At 46.2% G+C, this 21891-nt stretch overlaps 1 protein-coding gene across 2 annotated transcripts in view; it reads right to left on the minus strand.

The window, feature by feature from the left end:
* Rufy1 (RUN and FYVE domain containing 1) overlaps positions 1-21891 on the minus strand; it is a 42629-nt gene that overhangs the window by 8248 nt on the left and 12490 nt on the right. For both annotated transcript variants that reach the window (XM_031351693.1, XM_031351694.1), the window contains exons 5-14: positions 19392-19515; positions 18470-18531; positions 16944-17009; positions 15161-15230; positions 12307-12408; positions 10822-10938; positions 8995-9162; positions 5473-5570; positions 2516-2635; positions 1806-1935 (exon numbers count right to left, since the gene is read on the minus strand). In XM_031351693.1, the coding sequence (XP_031207553.1) occupies positions 1806-1935; positions 2516-2635; positions 5473-5570; positions 8995-9162; positions 10822-10938; positions 12307-12408; positions 15161-15230; positions 16944-17009; positions 18470-18531; positions 19392-19515 (1057 nt within the window). The remainder of the gene's footprint in view (positions 1-1805; positions 1936-2515; positions 2636-5472; positions 5571-8994; positions 9163-10821; positions 10939-12306; positions 12409-15160; positions 15231-16943; positions 17010-18469; positions 18532-19391; positions 19516-21891) is intronic.

Raw genomic sequence — 21891 nt, forward strand, 5'->3', positions numbered from 1 at the left:
CAGGGTTTCTCTGTATAGCCCTGGCTGTCCTGGAACTCACTCCATAGACCAGGCTGGCCTCGAACTCAAATCCACCTGCCTCTGTCTCCCAAGTGCTGGGATTAAAGGCATGCGCCACCACCGCCTGGCGAGACAGGGTTTCTTTATAGAGCCCTGGCTGTCCTAGAACTGAACTTTGTAGAACATGTTAGCATCCAATTTAGAGATTTACCTGCCTCTGCTTCCCACAAGGCTAGGATTAAAGGTGTGTGCCACCACCACCACCACTACCACCTAGCTCTAAAGTCTATTTTAAAATACCTTTGGAGAAAAAGAAGAGAAAATCTTTGGGCAGCGGACTAAGACACTTTTCACCAAGTCTGACAACTTGACTTCCCATTTAGTGGAAGGAGAAAACTGATATCTGCAAGCTGTCCTCTGTCACGTGTGCACACATATGTACACACACACACACACACACACACACGATAAATGTAATAGAAGTGTTTCTAAAAAGATTTTTTTTTTTTTTTGAGACAGGGTTTCTCTGTGTAGCTCTGGCTGTCCTGGAACTCACTCTGTAGATCAGGCTGGCCTCAAACTCAGAAATCCACCTGCCTCTGCCTCCCAAGTGCTGGGATTAAAGGTGTGCGCCACCACCGCCCAGCTTCTAAAAAGATTTCTAATAAAACTCCAACTGCTTTGTATTGATTAGTCCTGGAATTCTTTTCTTCCCAAAAACCACGAACCCTGGATTTGTCTATGTCAAGGTTTCTAAAAGATGAAGGGGCTGCATGCCCACCTATAATCCTGACCTGGGAGGTAGAAGAAGGCAGATCTCTGTGAGCTCAAATCCAGTTTGCTCTACATATCAAGTTGCCTGCTAGCAAGAGCAACAAAGTGAGACCTTGTCTTAAAAGGAAAAGGTTAGCATGACCCTGGGGAGCGTGTGTCTGCCTTTTCACTGACGGCTTCATCAAGTTTGCGATTATTTAAACAATTCAAATGCACGCCGAAGGCTTTTGAGGTGGGTATGTTCAATGACAGACACTTTCTAGGTCTTTTCATGCCCAGTTTCCTCCCCTCTGCTCTCTGGGGCTGGCCTGGCTCTAGAGCCTCTTCCTTCCCTTAATGGTGTGCTGAGAATACACTTGGCTTTGTTATCCAGGTGGGGTCAATGGGTCTGGAAGCCTGATGCTCAGGATGCAGGGAGGTAGCCAGGAAATCAGAGTCTAGTGGACTGCAATCAGCTGAGCTTCCTGAGAGGTCTGTTCCTATTACAAGAATGTCACTAGGTTGACACTCCACTCTTGCTCACAGGATCCAGGACATTCCTGAAAGTGACACTGGGGACTCCAGAGGACTGGCCCCTGCCAGAAGGAGATGGAGCATGGATGACTACGGGATCTGCATCCTGGGATGACTTGAGCTTTGGGAAAAATGGCTCGCTAACCTCTGGAGAGAAGGTCACATGCACAGACTTTTGCTGAAAATGTTGACTTGTCCTGCACCAGCTCTCCATGTAGCCGCTGATCCTAAGCCCAGCTGCGAGGGCACTGCCTGCTTCCTTGGTAGCTGCCTTGGCTCTGCCCCAGGCCTCTGTTTCTCTATCTGTTCTTCCCAGCCTCCCCTCTCCTCTGCCTTTGTTCTCACTCTCAAGCTTACCACTCACTTGCTCGGTCACTCACCTCTTGGGACAGACTCTCTGTTGGGGTGGAACATTGCCCAGACCCTGCTCCCACACAGAGGCAGGGAGGGACTGGCCTTCATGGGTCTCTTGGAGAGGCCATGCTGAAAGCCAGTGTGTTGGCCACCACAGTGCTTACCTTCTTCAGCCCTTCCACTTGCTGTAGCTCCGTCTGGAGCAGACAAGAAGTGTCTTTCTCATGCTGTAGTTCTCTCTGGAGAGCTTGTCTTTGTTCTTTTTCTGACTTCAGTTCTTTCTCTAGACCTGAGCTGTTGTTTCACCAAAAGTGAACTACAGTTAGTTTTAGTGGGAGATTTCCATGGAAGATCCACAATCTACCATACAAGATATGGGGAACCATCTGAATAACCACATGGACATCAAAGTTTTTACAAAGGGTGAAACCATGCCGCTGCCACCTCCCCCTCCTATATGGCTACCTGAGCCCCCAAAAGACTAAGGGCTGCCAGGTATACACTTGGCTAAGATGCCAGTGAGAGGAAAATACAAGGATCAGAGCAGCACCGAAGTTCTTACAGCCCACATTCAGTAGACGGGAAGATAGCAAAGGTTGGGGAGAGGGACCAAGGTCAGGGGTAAGTTTGGCTGGATTCTGACTCATCCTTCACCAGCCAAGGGGGCTGAGGACACAAGCCGACTCCTGGAGCCTGCCTGCTCAGTTCCCATTTGTGAACCAGGACACACTCTCATGCTAGCCTAGCCTTGCAAGGGTGAACTCAGGTGAGGAACTGGCTATCTCCTGCTCTTGCTGGAGACAAGAAGGAAGGTAGGAAGCCACCTCCTGGTCCTCTTAAGCTGGCCCAGCACCGGCGCTGCCCAGATCCTCACCATTGGTCCTGCAGCTGGGACAACTGGAGTTGCAGGGCACTGACCCTCCCGCTGAGCTCCTGCTGCAGTTTGTGGCTCCGCTCTTCTGCTGCCTGTCTGGCCCGTTCCGCCTGCTGTAACCTGGAGGCAATGCCAAGCACACACTGATTCCATCTTTGTAAGGAAAAGGTTCACCTCTAGTAACTAAAAATTTTCACTTGAGCTGCAACTCTCCCTTCTCCCCATCCCTCCTCCCTCCCCTCCTCATTTCTTTTCTTTTTCTTTTGAGACAGCATCTTATTCTGTAGCTTAGGTATGCCTTGAAGTTGCTGCCTAGTTCAGACTGGTTTCAAACTCATGAAACTGCTTTCAAACTACCTTAGCCTCAGTGTACACCACACACAGGTGCGCAACACTGTGCACAGCTCATCACTTGCCAGGGCAGTTATACGATGGATGGATGCTGTTTTTTTCCTTCTTTTTTTGGTTTTCACGACAGGGTTTCTCTGTGTATCTCTGGCTGTCTGGAACTCAGACTAGGCTGGCCTTGAACTCAGGAATCCTCCTGCCTCTGCCTGCCAAGTGCTAGTATCAAAGGCATGCACATGTGGAGGTTAGAGGACTATCCGAGGCGCTTGTCTTCCCCTTGCTGAGACAGATCTGTATTTGCCACTGTGTGCACAGGGCTTGCTGGTCCATAGGCTTCCATGGACTCGGCTTTCTTCATCCCCTATCCTGCCATAGGCACTCCATTTTTATAGATCTGTGCCCTGGCCACAGCTTCATATGGGTTCTGAGGATCTGAATTCAGGTCCTTATGCTCTCCCATGGCAAGCCCCGCTAACAGCAGAGCCATCATGCCCCCAGTTCCATCTGTTTCTAGTTGGATTGTTTGGCTTGCTAGGTTTCTTTATATAGTCTAATACAAGTTCATTGTCGGGTATTATCTGCAAATTTCCACTAAATTCATAAGAATTCCTTTTAATTCTTTTAACTACCTTTCATAGGATGAAAGTTTAAAGTATCAAGGTGTCACTAGACTTTAATCCCAGCACTCAGGAGGCAGAGGCATGTGGATCTGAGTTAAAGGCCTACCTAGTCTACAGAGTGAGTTCCAGGTCAGCCAGGAGTACACAAAGGAACCCTGTCTCAAAAATCCAAAAGAAAGAAAAAAAAGTACAGGCTGGAGAGATGACTCAGTGGTTAAGATCGTTGACTGCTCTTCTGAAGGTCTTGAGTTCAAATCCCAGTAACCACATGGTGGATCACAAGCATCTGTAATGGTATCTGATGCCCTCTTCTGGTACATCTGAAGACAGCTACAGTGTACTGACATAATAATAAATAAATCTTTACCCCCAAAAAAAAGATTGAGAGGCACAGATCGGCAGATTTCTGAGTTCGAGGCTAGCCTGGCCTACAGAGTGAATTCCAGGACAGCCAGGGCTATACAGAGAAACCCTGTCTCAAAACAAACAAACAAAAGCAAAAACAAAACAAAAAAAAAAAAAGAAAAGAAAAGAAAAGAAAAGGAACTTTGATAGAATTCTAAATTCAGCCAGTGTTTCTTTTACAGGTTGTGGTGTTTGAGTAGAGACGGTCCCCATAGGCTCACATATTTGTGCTCAGTCATTAGGGAGTGGCACTACCTGGCAGGGACTAGGAAGTGTGGCCTTCCTGGAGGAAGTTTATTCCTGGGAGTGGGCTTTGGGGCTTCAAATGCTCAAGCCAGGCCCAGCACGTCTCTCTCTCTTCCTGCTGCCTGCTGTAGAACTCTCTGCTACTTCTCCAGCACTATGTGTGCGTGCCTGCCTGCCACAATGCTTCCCGCCAGGCTGATAATGGACTAAACTTCTGAACCTGTAAGACAGCCCTAGTTAAATGTTTTCCTTTTTAAGAATTGCCATGGTCAGGCTGGAGACACGGCTCAGGGGTTAAGAGCACGGACTACTCCTCCAGAGATCCTGAGTTCAATTCCCAGCAACAACATTGGTGGCTCACAACCATCTGTAATGGGATCCGATGCCCTCTTCTGGTGTGTCTGAAGACAGTGACAGTGTACTCACATACATGAAATAAATAAATAAATTATTTAAAAAAAAAAGAAAGAAAGAAAGGAATTGCCATGGTCATAGTGTTTCTTCACAGCCAAAGAAACCCTAAGACAGAGGCCATGCAGAGATTCTTGTTTTCTTCTAAAAGACATATACTATCTTCTTTGAGGCAGCTCTTCTATCGTGTTAGAGAGTTGAGAGTCATTGTTTGTAGATGAAGTATCAATTGCTCTGATACTATTTATCCAAAAGGGCACCTTTGTTTGGAATTGGCTTCTCTCAAAAAGCAGCTGGCTACATCTGTGAAGGTCTGTTTGGGATGCTATATTTTTTTTTTAAGGTTTATTTTTATTTGTTTAATGTATATGAGTGCTCTGTTTGCATGTACATCTGCATGCCATAAGAGGGCATCAGACCTCATTACAGATGGTTGTGAGCCACCAAGTGGCTGCTGGGAATTGAACTCAGGACCTCTGAAAGAGCAGTCAGTACTCTTAATCGCTGCTCCATCTCTCTAGTCCCCGCCCTGATGCTGGGAATTGTGAGCCACCCAATGTGGGTGCTGGAAATGAACTGAGGTCTTCTGCAAGAAGTAAGTGCTCTTAATTGCTGAGCCATCTCTTAGTCCCTGGCACTCTATTCTGATCCACTGCTGAGCTGATATTTGAATGTGACAGTGGTAATCCATTCTTTGTCTAGTTCCAGATCCTAAGATCACTCTGATGGAGTGGCCAAATGCTCAGCTGACTGACTGACTGACTGACTTATCAAGGCTGCTCTACCCCAGTCTTTTCCTTAGGCAGAAAGGAGCCAAGGAAGAACGGTGACCCCAACTTGTCTGTACTTCTCAGTGGGGCTCTACCTCTAGGCCCAAGGATGCTCAGAACCTTCCAGAGATGGCATGTCTGCCAGGGAGGTGGTTACCTTTCCTCCATTTGTTTCATGCTGGACATCACCTGAGTGGTTTTTCCTTCAAAAGATGCGATGGCTTCATTCTTCTGCTGTAAACTGCTCTCTGCACTCTACCAAAGCAAGGAGAGGAGGTTGTAAGCTGCCCACTTCTCCACATCTCTGTATGACATACAGGGCTCACTAGTAACACAGATGCTACAACACTCTCAAGAGTATTTTATTAATGGTTGTTCTTCCCTAGAGACCAGGAAGACAAACCAAGTCTAGGCCCCAGCTCTGCCAATGGAGGAAGAGCAAAGAGGTAGGTACTGGGGTTGGCTTGCTGGAGTCAGTGTGAACTCTGCTCCTTAGTATCCTCATAGCCTGGGCATACCTGCCAGTTCATGTGACCCCTTGAAGGTTCTCAAGGGAGGCCTTGTCAGTCTCGGTTTCTGATCGAGAAAGGGAGGCTCAGAAGAGAGGAGATTGTCTGGGGACTGAAGAGCCAGTCAGAGGCAGGGCAACTCTGCAGCCATGTCTGTGAGACACACTGTGTCCCAGTTTTAATCAGAACAGGTACCCAGTACCAGGAAGCAACACTCTGAAGTCACAAAAGACACCCTGTAAAAGGACAGGCTATAGAGAGGCTACTGTGGAAGGAAGTCCTACGAACACAGATGGCGCTCTTGGACAGACGCTTACACTAAGGAAATCACTGAAGAAAACGAGAAATAGCACGCTAAGTGTAGTTCAGCTCAAAGAAAGAGCTACATAGGAAATGCAGAGAAAACTGTGTAACAAGAGTGAGGGTGACCAGCATTATCAATAACACTTCCCACTCCAGTGTGGGGTGGTTCCTACATGATCAACCCTGATGCCACTTGGGTATTCTACAGCTTAATTCACTTTAGTCTTGCTAGCACCCTGCAGAGTTAATGAGGATGCCACAGGCGAAATGCGCTCCACAAGACTGCCCACTCTCCTCACCTCCAGGGTGGTCCCACAGTTACTACCTGCCTATACTTATGTTGGCACTGCTGATCAGAGGACAGACTCAATGGCCAAGATGGGAGTGCTGCTCTTAAGGCCAAAGGCTGGCCCCGTCCAGGCTGATGTGACAAGCTGGGAAGTTGGTGGTTCTTGCCAGTTAAGCAAAGCAGTTAGTATAACCCTGTACCCAAACTTGGAAGGCAGTGACAGTACTGCTAACACTCCAGGAGAGGTGCCTGCGGGGTAAGAGTACCAGCAGCTATCAGTGCTCCGTGCTGCCTGAGCAAGGTTCTGAAAGAAGGGCAGAGTCCAGGCCGACTAGTTTGCAGAGAGATACACAGCACATCCAGAGGAAGGGGCTAGATGAGCAACTGCTCTTGACCCCTTAATGTAGAACACTAAACACTAGGCCAAGTGTAGAGGTACATACCTGCAGTCCAAGCACTTGGGAGGCAAGCCTGGTTTACACACAGAGTTCCAGTCCAGCCAGGTATATATAATAAAAAACAGAGGCTGGAGAGATGGCTCAGCGGTTAAGAGCACTGATTGCTCTTCCGAAGGTTCTGAGTTCAGGTCCCAGTGACCACGTGGTGGCTTACAACCATCCGTAATAAGATCTGACACCCCCTCTGGTGCGTCTGAAGACAGCTATAGTGTACTTACATATAATAAACAAATAAATCTTAAAAAAAAAAAAAAAACGAACAAAGCAAACAAACAAACTAAACCCTGGCCATAAATGCCTGTAACTCAGCTCATGCAGACTGGAAGAAAAGATCACTGTTTGAGCACTTGCTGGGATACATGTGGCCCCATGTAGTGGAAATCAGACCCCACTTTCCTCTATGTAAGTCTAGGATTTTGGATGATCAGTCATTAATAAAATAGAGACCCCAACATGGTCATGCAAAGCAGTGACTGAACTTGGGAGGGAAATGACCAGAGCTTGCGACAGAGGTGACAGTCCTGCCAATGAGCCAAGAATTTGCTATGAGAAATACTTAGGAATATGGTTCCTATTACAAATGCCAGACTGGCAAACTTGACACCAGCAAGAGGCTGGCCATCAAAGCTGTTTATCTTCAAGACGGACACACTCCCCGAACTCCTTCAGAGTGTGGCCAAGGATGGTGGTGGCTCTCGTGTGACACAAAAGTCCTTTTAGAAGCAGAAACAAAGCCCACTGTCCGGGCTGTAGTCTTGGCAGTTCCTGCTCAGCAGTGTGCTTGTCTCTTTTCCAAGTTGGTCTACTCTACACTGCATGTCCTGTTTCTACCTCCTCCTCACAGGCTGTGATGGGCCCATGTGACAGGTGGCTTCCAGCTCATGGGTCACATGGGCTGCTGGAGAGTTACTGCCGTCAGCCAGCGTCTGTGGCCTTTGAGAAGGATGCAGGGTCTGGATGGGACTTCCCAGAAGCTCTCTTGGGGCTAACCATAGACAGACAAATTCTCTCTCTCACCAGGCTGCAGCTCAGAAAAGATGGAGTTCCTAGAGCCCTGCAGCTACAATGATCAACACTCCCCACAGAGCACACCAGAGGCAACGTGGACAGCCTCCATCTCGCTTGGAGACAGGATATGTCTGGCTGGCTCTAGATGGCTCTTTTTCCTCTTTTCTCTCAGAGGCACAAGTGCAAAACTGCCTAGTTCTCTGAGTGACTGCCAAGAGCAAGGTCTGAAGGGCTCACCCTGATACAGAGAAACTTCTGTGCTCAAAGGCATGCTAGTAGATTATTAGAGCACTTTCCCCTAACACACACTATTATGCCACTGTATGAGCTAAACATGAAAAAAAAATGTAAAAATTTTAAACAGACGGTTTAAGCAGAGGTCATGGCACCCGTGTTGGGCAGCTCTAAGGAATCTGAGGGACCTTGCACACATGTGCACATACACTCACACAGACACACATGTACATACACACATAAAAATAAACCTTAAAGGGGCTGGCGGGATGGCTCAGCAGTTAAGAGCATTGACTGCTCTTCCAAAAGTCCTGAGTTTAAATCCCAGCAACCACATGGTGGCTCACAACCACCCGTAATGAGATCTGACGCCCTCTTGTGGTATGTCTGAAGACAGCTACAATGTACTTACATATAATAAATAAATCTTTTTTTTTTTTTGTTTTTTTGAGACAGGGTTTCTCTGTGCATCCCAGGCTGGCCTCCAACTCAGAAATCTGTCTGCCTCTGCCTCCCAAGTGCTGGGATTAAAGGCATGCGCCACCACTGCTTGGCAATAAATAAATCTTAAAATAAAGAAAAAACAAAAAACCTTTAAAAATAAATATATGCAGCAGACACAGCAGTGCACACTTCTAACCCCAACATTCAGAAGACAGAGGCAGGTGGAACCCTGAGTTTGAGGCTAGCCTGGTCTATGTTGTGAGTTCCAGGGCAGTCACAGCTACACATGAGACCCTGTCTCAAACAAAGAAACCAAAACACTACAATAATGTGGATGCTGTGGCTTGTCTGCACACTCTGTAGGGAGGAAGCCAGCACTGGAAGGCATCAGTGTGTGTGTGTGTCAGCAGTACAGACCCGAGGCCAGCTTTCACCTGCACTTTGTGAAACATCTGTAAGTTAATAGCTTTGACTTCCTCCAGCTGCTGGCGGAGGGCAACGAGTGTGTCCTGCTTCTCATGGGTGTCCTTTTCCAGTAACTTCATGGCGATTTCCATCTCTGTCTTCATTCCAATCTGTAACTCCAGTTCCTTTTCTAGTTCCTTTAAAGACAAGTACAAGGAGAAGCAAAGGGGGAGGAAGGTCTGATGGGATTTATTCATTCATTCTCTCCTCCCTCCCTCCCTTTCTCCTTTCCTCTCTTCCTTCCCCGAGTTTCCTTTCTGCCTCTCTTCTCCCTCTTCTCAGTTTGGAGAGAGTCTAATTGTATAACCTAGGCTGGCCTTAACTCATAATCCTCCTGCCTCAGCTCCTGAGTTATTGAAAGTACAGCACTACAGCTGGCTCTTTGTCCCCCTTTTCTTATGGTGCAGTGAAAGCTGGCTCTGTCTCAAGTCAATGTTGGGGTGATCTTTTTGTGTACCATGTATTGTTATCTTTGTATTATTTAAATACTGGTTTATGTACTGCAGAGATCTGATTATAGACAGTTGTATCGTATCTTGTAAACTCTCTAACACCTTCTGACTGGTTTAATAAAGAGCTGATGGCCTACAGCAGAGGAAGAGAGAACAGGCAGGATTTCCAGCAGACATAAGGACTCTGGGAAAGAGCCAGACTCAGGTAGAAATTGAGAAGGTAACAAGCCATGTGGCGGAATGTAAATAAATACAAATGGGTTAACTTAAGTTATAAGAGCTGGTTGGGAGCTAGCCTAAGCTAAGGCCTGGGCTTTCATAATTAATATAAAGTCTCCATGTGGGGGCTGGAGAGATGGCTCAGCAGTTAAGAGCACTGGCTGCTGCTCTTCTGGAGGCCCTGAGTTCAATTCCCAGCAACCACATGGTGGCTCACAACCATCTGAAATGGGATCCAGTGCCCTCTTCTAGTGTGTCTGAAGAGAGTGACAGTGTACTCACATACATTAAATAAATAAATAAATCTTTAAAAAAAAGTATCCATGTCATTACTTGAAAGCTGGGCCAAGACAATCCAGAGATATTTGGCCTTCAATGTTGGGTGATACACACTGACTTGACAATATGAGCCTAGAGTTCTAGAAGCCAGGTTGTCTCAAATTAGAAAACAGAACTCATGGTCTGCAGGATGGCTTAGCTTGTGGCTGAGTACTAGGAGACCTCAGGGAGCAAGACTACAGTTTCTAGCCGGGCGATGTTGGTGCATGCCTTTAATCCCAGCACTTGGGAGGCAGAGGCAGGCAGATTTCTGAGTTCGAGGCCAGCCTGGTCTACAGAGTGAGTTCCAGGACAGCCAGGGCTACACAGAGAAACCCTGTCTCGAAAAAAAAAAACAAACAACAACAAAAAAAGACACAGTTTCTGAACACTTTGGACTTTATCACAGGACAGGTACCACCATTCTGAAATGGCTCTTCTGTCCTGGGTACCTCAGGACACAGTGTCCCATATGGATTCCAGGAAGACAAGACAAGAAAGCACACAGGACAACTATGTTCAAAAAGGAACTGCAGCTACCAACGCACAGTGTGGAAACAAGTGAGCCTGAGCCTGAGCTTGTGACCGTGGAGCCAGAACTGCTCTCATAGCAGCCGCTAGCAAAGACTCAGACAATGGGAACAAATACAAATGATGACACAGAACTGCAGGGTAGACATGCATGAGCTAAAAAGGGCACTTTCTGGCTTTCTAGGAGTGGCAGCAGGTGTGGGCATGCATGTGGAGTGCAGACAGGTGTCATCTGGAAGGCAGATGACAGATTCTTCCTAAGGCCCTGGGTCTCACCAGTCGGACTTTCTTCTCCTCCTTCAGCTGTTTCCACACATCGCTGTACATTTCATCCAGGCCCTGCCGGGTCTGCTTATAAGTCTCCAGTTCAACTTTGGTGTCCTGTTTTGTTATCTGAATCAACAAGAATACCAAGAACAAAGACTCACTGTTGGAAAGTGAACTTGCGACAATACATTTCAAACAATGTTACAATCCTTAACCCAACAAAAGGATAATTTCCTACCCTTTAAACATGATGGGTTTTAAAGATGTAACAACCTGAAAGACAAAGGATGCCAGCCAATACATTTTGTATGACTGTGCAACAGTGTCTCACTATGTACCACAGGCAGGACTTGAACTTGTGATCCTCCTGCTTCTGCCTCTTTTTTTTTGTTTTAAAGATTTATTTATTTATTATATGTAAGTACACTGTAGCTGTCTTCAGACACTCCAGAAGAGGGTGTCAGATCTTGTTAGGGATGGTTGTGAGCCACCATGTGGTTGCCAGGACCTGAACTCAGGGCCTTTAGAAGAGCAGTCAGTGCTCCCAACCACTTATGGGTGAGCTACCACACGTGGATAACCCAACAGAGTTTTATAAAGAGTTAAAAACGGTGTAACAGTTTAGTTAATTTTCTTTACAACAGGACAACAATTCCTGGTGGGAAAGGCTCCCATTCAATCCATCACACTGCATTTACTGCCATTCTCACCTAGCCCTGCGGTGACTCAGACCTGATCTCTACCCATAAGCCACCAGGTGAGGCAGAGCTGCAACCTCATACCTTACAGATGCCAGGGCATCTGCAGTGTAGGAGGAACAAAGTGCTAAACCAGTGCAAGAGAAGGAATGCTATGCTCAGCCATGGAGCCAGGGACAGAATGACAATCCACTTAGCACTGAGCCAAAGTTCAAACAACAAACTGGAACCCTGGAGTACAAAGTCTGAGGAGTTGTTAAGTGATCCACATGGCATGTGAGTAACACGTGTAGGGACAGCAGTAAGAGGTACTTTCTGGTCATACAAGACACCTTGTCTATACTCTGGAGACTGGGGCAGTTAAATCACAGCTGGCCTTGCTCTTTGGAGGCTCAGCGACCAGGCAGCGGGAACAGTGGAAGCGACTCCTTTGCACAGCACAGGCTCAGTCCTTCCTCCCCAGAAAAGCCGGAATGGCCACCATTTCCACAGGTCAGCTAGAGAGGTTTAAAGCATCCCGAAAGACATGTGCAGGTGATCTGTGACTGTGATGACATTTTATACAAGACACTCAATATTCTTAGGGGGACCCTGAAGCTTTCCCCCACAATGCCAAGGGTCAGCTACAAGCTTGAAGCTAATGATGTGTGTGTGTGTGAGAGAGAGAGAGAGAGAGAACGAGAGAGAGAGGGAGAGAGAGAGAGAGAGAGAGAGAGAGAGAGAGAGAGAGAGAGAGAGAGAGAGAGAGAGAGAGAGAGAGAAAGATCACCGGGTTGTTGTCAGGTCAGCCTCTCACCTCCACGCTCTTCTCGCTTCTTTCTCGAATTAATTCATTCTGTTCTCTCAGCTGCTGCTGTTCTTCTTGTAGGGAACAAATTCGGTCTGTTGCAGCTGAAAGCTGATTAAGAAAGATTTCTTACATTTTTTTTAAACATCAAAGTTAATCTTGCCGCCCATGTTAAGAACTGACATTTACTCACTTCTGCACAATTTATGATGCGCCTTAACATCTGGTATCTTATTTCCTTGCTTTAAGTAGGAAATGTATGGTTCAAACTCCCAGCGCCATCGGCGCAGTGAAGCCTGTTGCCACTGCCCCATCATGGCTTTCTGTACCCCTCCATATTTTTCCCACATTGCAAAATCAGTTACTTCATGCTTCACGTGAGTGAAAATTTATACATACACATACAAATTATCCACTACTACAGAAACACCAAACAGAAATCTGCCATTTCTCAAATATTTAGGATAGCTTTTAATGACTTGAGAAATTATTATACCAACAGGGGAACATGTTGTATGGTACACTTTCATTGGTAATTTAAAAAAATCAAGCAGGCCCCAAATGTGTAAACTGAGGACTATTAATGCTATGAGAGGCAAAGGGATCTCAGCATGTTTCTTGGGATGGGGTCTCTCTGTGTAGCTATTGGTTGGCCTGGAACTCACATAACCACACTTGCCTCTGCCTTCCAAGAACTGAGATGAGCACAGCGTGCTACCACTCCCAGCCCCGTCTGTCATTGCATGTATATACAAACCCTCGCTGTGCATGCACACGTGGATGGCAGAGACTGACAGTGAGGTCCTCTCCATTGTTCCACTTTAGTTTTTGAGGCGGGGTCTCTCACTGAACCTGGAGTGTGCTCTTCTGGCTAGGCTTGCTGGCCTGGCAAGCCCATAGACCTGTCTGCCTCTGCTTCCCAGTACTGGGGTTCCAGGCATGTGCAATCATGTGGGGCTTTGACTCAGGGGCTGGAGATGCCACCTCAGTTCCTCATGCTATGGAGCAAGCACCTTCCCACTGAGCCATCTCCCCAGCTCTCATGTTCAGTTTCTTGATAAGTGGAAATATATTTTATTGTCAAGGGAGATTAAAGATTTTGGAGGAAGGAATCAAACTTAAGTCATCAGAAATAGGCCCCAGAGGAGCCCTTCCTCCCCTGAGATGTGTCATCATGGCTGAAGTGAAGAACAGTTGGATTCATTCATGAATGTGTCTAGTAGGCAAATATCATGGGAGGCAAAGGAGATGGGACAACACAGGCACCAGACCTGTCCTTATTCCAGCTCCAGGCTCCAGCTTGCAGAAGAGGAGGAGCGAGGAACAAGCCATCTGTTTGTTTTTTCCTCAGTGGAGGGATCTTGAGACGCTGAACTGCCCTCTAAAACCCTTAAGAGTTCTCCTAAGACCCCAGAATGACATTTCTCAACAACTGCTGTGCCTAAGAAAGGCAGCCTGAGGCCCTGGAGGTACTAGTTGTCAAAGGGAAGAAGCAGGTGACGGCCATCAGCTACTTCCCACTCCTCTGTGGAGGTTTCTCCACAGCAGGTCTTCTACAGCCGCTGAGTTTCAAGAGCACAGTCAGAGCTCCAGCTGAAGCATGCCACCTGCCTGGGAGCAGTGCCTGGTTCTGAAGTGACCCGAGCCTCCTGCTCCTCCCACAGTTCTGCTTCATGAGCATTTTTACCACAATAAGCTGACTTAATTTCCATAACAAAATTATAAATCCTATGTATCACCCAATTTGGAGACATGAGAATGAGGCTTAAAGACCTACCTATCTCTGAGAGGCTTCAAGGCCTGCCTACCAAACAAGGGTAGAGTGCTCTTATGTGGCTTAACTGCAGTGGCACCTCATGTGACACTCCCCTGGGAACACTGTCTCTGTGTATCCTTCAGCTCATGAAGTCCTGAGCCTCTCCCAGGAAAGTCCCTAAGGAGAGCTGCCTACAGTGAACCTCTGTGGGTCCTTCACTTACAGACCCTCCTAGCCTGCTGCATCCTGCCTCCACACTTGGGGATGTTCTTTCTTAAGCCCCTTCTCAAAGCTCTCCTCCTTCCTACTACCTGTGGAAAGTTTCAAGGCTGAGCAACCCCCCTCCTGCTAACAGGAGACAAGATGTATCCAGCAGGGAGATTGCCGGGCAGCGGGCAGCAAGCCTTCTTCCTCAGCCTCAGCCCTCCTTCTTCCTGTCCTTTCAGTCTCTCTCTCTTCCTAGTGAGAAAGCAGAGAAAGACCACACTGTGGGGAGACTGGATCTGTGCTCCTGAGAGGTCAAAGCAGAAGGGGTGGGCTGGGGTGCCTCTGCGGTAGGTAGTCTGTGTTCTCTGGGGCAGAAGGGAAGCATGGGACACTACAGTAGAGATGGGTAGAGAAGAGAACTCCCACTTCACATCCACCCAATGGCACATTGTCCAGGGTTATAAAACCGAGCTTGCTGGGATCTGCCTCAAGATCAGCCTCAGTGTCCCACAGGAAGCCCTCCCTACAGGTGGAACACAGATAGATGCTCTGTCTCCTGTGTAGTTTCACAGGAGGTGTGCTCCCCTTCCTCCCAGTGAGATGCTATGGTCAGATGTACCAACTATCCCATCTCTTTCTCTTTTTTGCCTTCTTGTACAATGTATGGAACCTAGGGCCTTGCGCATACTCGGCAAGCACTCTGTCATGGAGCACTCTTTACTTTTTGAGACAGGGTCTCCTTAAGTTGTTCAGCTGGTTTTGAACTCATTCTCTAGCCCAGGCAGCTTTGAACTTGGAATCTTCTTGGGTCAGCCTCCCAAGGAGCTGGGATGACAGGCCCAGATTACACCACTTCTCTTAACTTTGGGTCACTCTTTTGTTTAAGTTAAAGTTACAAACCTCTTCTTGAAGCTTTGAGTTTGTCTTTTCCAGGCCATCTATCTTGGTCTGAAGATCCCCAACTGTGCAGCTGTAGAGAATAAATACAGGGGTCATAAGAAACTTAAAACAGTAGACTGCTTCCCCAATGGTGAAAGAAGGGATAGTCCTGACTTCCTGCATGAAGGGAAAGGTTGAGAGCTGTTCATAACTTGGAGGTACGAACTCTCAATGTGTATGAGTATTACAATATTGTCAGTCTGATGTGCTGACATCACTCACTCAGCACTCAAGAGGCAGAAACAGGGTCCCTGTGAGCTCCAGACCAGTCTGGTCTACACAGTGAGTGCCAGGAGAGCCAGGGCTATGTAGAGAGACCCTGACATAAAACCCCAAAATAACAACAAAAAACTATTGTCAATAAACCTTACCCTCCAAATAATCTATTAATATAGCTAGCTATTCAGCTATAAAGAAAATAGTTTCCCTCCACTATAATGGATGATGAGAATCAAAAATATATTGACATTCATATTAGGCCTTTTAAAATAGAAGAGAGTGTTAGATCCCCTGGAACTGGGTTATGGGCTACCACATAGGTGCTCTGCAAGAGCAACAATGCTCTCAACCACTTAGCCATTCCTTTAGCCACTTCTGTACTATTTTAAACTACTTTTTTATACTGAAAAAAAAAATTGAGACTGTAAAGAGTCTGTACACAGGTAACAGTAGGTTGAAGACAGCGACAAACCCTGACAAGAGCAGGAACTTAAGTTTCTGGACTTGATGTCAAGTCATCTTTGCTGAAAGCATTTTAAATCACTTAAGCACTAACGCAGTCTCCCCCCACCGGAGAGGTAGACCACTTCATTGTCAATGTTCATGATCAAGCATAAGCATTTACATTAAGGACCTCGAGTACATGCACATGTCATCCCTCACTCAACTTTTTTTTTTTTCTGGTGATGCAGCTGAAATTTAGGGCTTCTCTGAATCACAACCCCAGACTTCCTCCCCCACCCCTAAATTTAAGACTTCATTTTAAGCCAGGCTTGTGGCTCACACCTTTAACCCCAAGACTGGAGAAGCAAAGGCTGGTGGTTCCAGGCTCCACACCAGCCAAGGACTACCTATTCACACCCTGTTTAATACACACACACACACACACCTCTCTATTCACATGTGTGTGTGGGCAGGTGCCCATGGAGACCATCGATGTTAGCTCCCTCTGGAGCTGGAGTTGCAGGCAGTACTGGGAACAGAACTCTGGAAGCACAGTATACCTTCTTAACTGCTGAGCTCGCACTCTAGCTCAGTGGTTCTCAACCTGTGGGTCACAACCTCTTTGGCAAACTATCTCCAAAAACATTTACAATATGATTAATAACAGTAGCAAAATTATAGTCATCAAGTAGCAATGAAATAATTTTATGGCTGGGGGTCAGCACTGCATGAAGAACTGTTATATTAAAGGTCGCAGCGTTAGGAAGGTTGAGAACCACTGCTAGTCTCTTCCTTCATTTCTCACATTATTTCATTTGTTCCCTTTCCCAAGGCTGTGGAGTAGGGTAGCTCCAGGTTCTGTGTATTTATGCTGTACAACAGCACAAAACAAAGCCCAAGGCCTTCTCAAAGCTGTTCATCAGGGAGAAGTCCTCTTTGAGGATGGACATACAAATGTGGCTTGAATGGTTACAACTTGTCTCTCCATTTAGACAAAATGTAATCACGACAGTTAAAACAGGAGACCCCTGCAAAGCACGCACACTCAGAACAACTGGCACTGATGAGGATCGAGTCTTACCTTAAGTGCCGGTTAAGCTCCTCCACATAATTTTTCTGATCAAGGACGTCGGTAATTCTTTCATGCCTGTGAGAAGAGCACACAAAGAGAAAATCTTAAACTCATGTCAAACCGTATATAGCCTGTGTATAGCTATCCTCGACCTTCAGACACGGAGAGACTGCAGAGCCACCCTAAAGAGCATGGCTTGCCTGACACAGAAGCAAGGCTTGGGGACAGGCCACCCTGACTGCCTGGGCCTCTGTGGGGAGGACAGAAAGCCATGGGCATCTGTGCCTAGTAAAAACACCTGCCTGCCATACACACGGCTCTGGGTCTTATTGTACTGAAGGTAAGGGGATATGCTCTCAAGGAAACAAAGACTTTCAGAATGCAGTAGAACAATCTACTGGTCAGGGAAGTTAGAGTGAAAAAGCCCTCAACATTTCACAGTTGGGCTTTCCCTCTGATTGATTTCTTTTTTTAAAAATTCCAATCATTTAAAATTTTTGCGTGTATGTATTTTCCTGTTTGTCAGTATCCACACCATATGCAAATACCTGGGGAAGACAGAGAGAATTCAGATTTCGAGGGACTGGAGCTACAAACAGCTGTGAGCCACCTGATGTGTGCTCTCTATAAGAACAGCAACTTAACCACTGAGCCACCTCTCTGTAAGTGGGGTGTGCGTGTGTGTGTGCGCGCGCGCATGTGTGTGGGTGTGTGCATGTGTGTGTAGGCACTGTTCTGCAAGGAGCCATCTCACTGACCTTCCTATCACTCCTTAACACATACCTTTATGTATGTAGCTCACATAAATGGGGCCATCCCACACTGTTTCATGCCACATGTGCTGGGTTGGAGTTTGTTTTTCAGTTGCTATCCTTTTGCTTCTTTTACCTTTTGCCTTTTTCTTTTCTTGATGTTGTTCTTTGAGGTAACCTATAGTGATGGCTTATTGACTGTCTTCCTTTGTGCATTTCTCCTAGTCTTCTATACAAGTAGCTCAGATTTAGTCCTGTATGTCTGCATAGCACACGACCACTAGAGGTGTCCTTCAGTTATCCCCTTATTGGTAGAAAATCTCAAGATGTTTTGGGCAGTCAATAAAATAAATAAAAAAAATAAAACTGGAGTTTCATGCAATGGTTCAGTGGGAGTACTTGCCACGCAGGCCTGATGACCTGAGTATAATTCCCAGAACCCACATAAAGGTGGTCAGAGAGAACCGGCTCTACAATTGTCCTCTGACCTCCATATGTGTGCTGTGGAATATGCATCCACCCATGTGCTACACCACACACACACACAACACATGGCTTAGAAGGAAGTGACCAGAGCCACTTCCTGTGGTGAGGGGAGTGGGCTGTGATGGGTAAAGGAGATGGTATAAAGGGGAACTTTCACATACATGCTCTACTCTGAGCTCAACTCCTGAAACAGAGAGGATGCCACCAGGCTCACCTCTGTAACTAAACTAACTCGACAAAGCAAACCCAGGCCTGTGTCACCAGCTCGTGAGGGGCTGCGAGCAGCTCACTACTCACTCTCTGCTGCTGTCAAGATCTTGCACGTCCTTCAGATAGAGGGAGAAGTCAATCACGCCAACCTGATTGAAATAGAGGGCACAGGCTTAGATCAAACGTGGCAGTGCTCATCCCCACAAACAGTGTAAGCCTTGAAATTCAGCATGGTTACTCCACAACTGTGTGTGCATCCAAAGGAGGATTGTGGCACTTATAAAGCATTAAAGGTTTGGATGTACTAAGTAATTTTAAGACAGGAGAGGGAGAGAGAACACTAGACTAGCCTAGAGAGACTTCTAGACTAAAAGACAGTCTTACTTATCTGACACTTTGCACCTGTCTCGTCTGTTTGTTTGTTTGTTTGTTTGTTTTATCAATGTGACACGAGCAAGAATCATCTCAGAAGAGGGAACAACTGGGAAATGCTTCTGTAGGGAACCTATGAGGCATGTTCTTGATTGATGATTGATATGGGAAGGCCTAGCCCCTTGTAGGTGGTGCCACTGGGCATGTGATCCTGGATTCTAAAAGAAAGGCTGACATGAACCAAACAATGACCAGCATGGCATCATAGACTAAGGGTCCAGGAGTGGCACAGATCCTTTGGCAGTAAACAGCTCTCTCACCGAACTGCAGACCAACAAGAGGGAAACCATGTCTGGTGCTGGAAGCATAGCCATCTACCCAGAGCTAGTGAAGGCACGGATCTTGGAGAGGTCCACCACTACAACCACCACTAGACCAGCATAATCTCTGACTACATTCTTAATACTGATCTGAACACTAACAGGTAAGTGTGGTCCTCTCCCCATCAAGAACGTCTCTTTGCAACAGATGGAGATCATTACAGAAAATTACATCCAATCAAGATGTAGAGATGGCTGAGTTCAAGCAAACAATTGCTGATCTGGTTCATTCCACTAAAGCCTAAATTCCACGTTACCTGAGAATCCAAGTCTTCTCCCTTCAAGCAGAGATTGGCATCCAGAACGTTGAGTCCCACCAGCAGACCCACAATCACCATTCCTTCCTCCTCCATCATTAAGGCCTCAGGCTCATAGAACTCACTGCAAGAGACTGGCATGTCAGGGAGCTGCTCACAGACACCCTCACTCACCTCAGCCCAGCTCTCCTGCCTTTCTGTCGCTAGGCTCCCTCCACTTGGCACCTACCCTGGAGCAGGGGCCCTCAGGGAGCTTCCTTTCTGCTACCATGGCAAATGCCTCTTCTTGGCCTACTTGTCTCCCCAAAGGCCCACATGGTCAACTTGCTTCCTGGCTTGGTGCGTTACAAGTGAGACCAGTTAAGAGGTCACTCGGCCACTGGAGGTGTGCTCTGAAGGTGCGTGCATGACCTTTGCCTTTTCCTCTTTCTTACTTTCTGTCCAGGAAGTCAGCAGTTTTTATTCTATCACATGCTTCCTACAGCATATGCTGCCTTGTTCCAGGTACAAAGCAAAAGGACCACTTATGATTGAAACCTCAGAAACCTGTGAGCCAAAGCTTTTCTTTTTCTTTTATACAGGTAGGTGTGTTTGTGTGAGACCGTGTGTGTGGATGCACAAATATGTGTACATGCCAGAGGTCAACCTCAGGTGCTGGTCCTCAGATGTCTGCTATTTTTTTTTTTTTTCCTTTTTTGAGACAGGGTTTCTCTGTATAGCCCTGGCTGTCTTGGAACTCACTCTGTAGACCAGGCTGGCCATGAATTCAGAATCTGCCTGCCTCTGCCTACCAAGTGCTGGGATTAAAGGCATGCGCCACCACTGCCTGGCTAGATGTCTGCTTTTTTATTTTACATTTTATCATTTTATTCTATGTGTGTGTATGGGTGTTTTGTCTGCATGAAATAAAGCTTCTAACTCCAGCTTTTTCATGTGTGTACTGGGGATTGAATCTTATGCCTGCACAACAAATAGTTTATATCCTGAGCCACTACTTCCCCTCTTTATCTGTAATATCTGATTCTCTAAGGTGCTTTGTGACAGCAACAGAAAGCCATAAAGCTTCCTATCAGCCTTCTCTATTGGGACCTTCATCTCAGTCCTTCTCCCCTACTCCTGGCCACTGTCTTCCTGTCATTCTGCCTTGTGTCCCTGTGTCTTCACTGGCTTTTCTCTGTCACAGAACTTGGCCATCTGAAACATTAGGACACCATGTTTGGCTGGTGAGGTGACAGTGACAAAGGCCCCTGTTACCAACCTGATAACTTGAGTTGATCTCTGGAACCCATTGGATTGAAGGAGAGAACTGAGCTGGTTATTGTGCTGCATGCCTTTAATACCAGCACTTGGGAGGCAGAGCAGAGGCAGGTGGATCTCTGTGAGTTCAAGGTCAGCCTGGTTTATATAGAGAGTTCCAGGATAGCTAGGGCTACTCAGAGAAACCCTGTCTTGAAAAACCAAAAAAAAAAAGGAAAGAACTGACTTCCTCATTTTTTCCCAACCACATGTATGTGCCATGGTATCCACAACCCCCAAAAGTAAATAAGTAAATTTAAAAGGAAAGAAAAACCAAAAATTAAAACAAGCTATGTTCAACAATAAGAATAATTTGGGCCTTGGCTATGATGAAAAGGATATTTTTATCTGAATTAGACAAGAGAATTGACTCTAGGGATTTCTGTTATATAAATTTCAGTCTAGAGAAAAGCTCTTTTACAATGACTACTTATTTATAAACCATAAATATAAAGAATGAGTCAGTCATAAATTTCAGTGGTAGTCACTAAGTTTTCACTTATTTAAACAAATATACATTTTATAAACTGGCTATGAAATCTTCAGCTAGGATGATGTATGTATGTTTTTTATAAAAAAATTACTTGCCGGGCCGTGGTGGCACACGCCTTTAATTCCAGCACTTGGGAGGTAGAGGCAGGCCGATTTCTGAGTTTGAGGCCAGCCTGGTCTGCAGAGTGAGTTCCAGGTCAGCCAGGGCTATACAGAGAAACCCTGTCTTGGAAAAAAAAATTACTCACTGTCACTAGTTCAAAAGTTATTTTATTCCTGTTATCATGCAGCCTAATAAATACCATTTTACTGAAACTTATTGAATGGGCTGCCAGTTACCAAATTATAACTATTAATATTCTGGGAGAATTATCTTCAGAATTTCAAAATGAAGTCCTGTGAGTTTCAGTCATAATGCTACATGGGTTCAATAAAGAAACACTTCAAACCAAACTTCAGAGCATTGAAAACTATTATGATTTGATTTCAGCTATGAACATTCTATTTTCTTTTTTTGCAATGACTTACAGACTATGCTGCAACTACAAAGTAATAGACAACTACAATGATGCAGTACCTTAGAGCTGCTTGTTGTCTATGAGACCTTAGAGCTGCCTGTTGTCTATGAGACCTTAGGAGATGCTTGTTGTCTATGACACCTTAGAGCTGCCTGTTGTCTATGACACCTTAGAGCTGCCTGTTGTCTATGAGA

Source organism: Mastomys coucha, unplaced genomic scaffold (genome assembly GCF_008632895.1).
Source record: "Mastomys coucha isolate ucsf_1 unplaced genomic scaffold, UCSF_Mcou_1 pScaffold5, whole genome shotgun sequence".
Classification (NCBI taxonomy): Eukaryota; Metazoa; Chordata; class Mammalia; order Rodentia; family Muridae; genus Mastomys; species Mastomys coucha.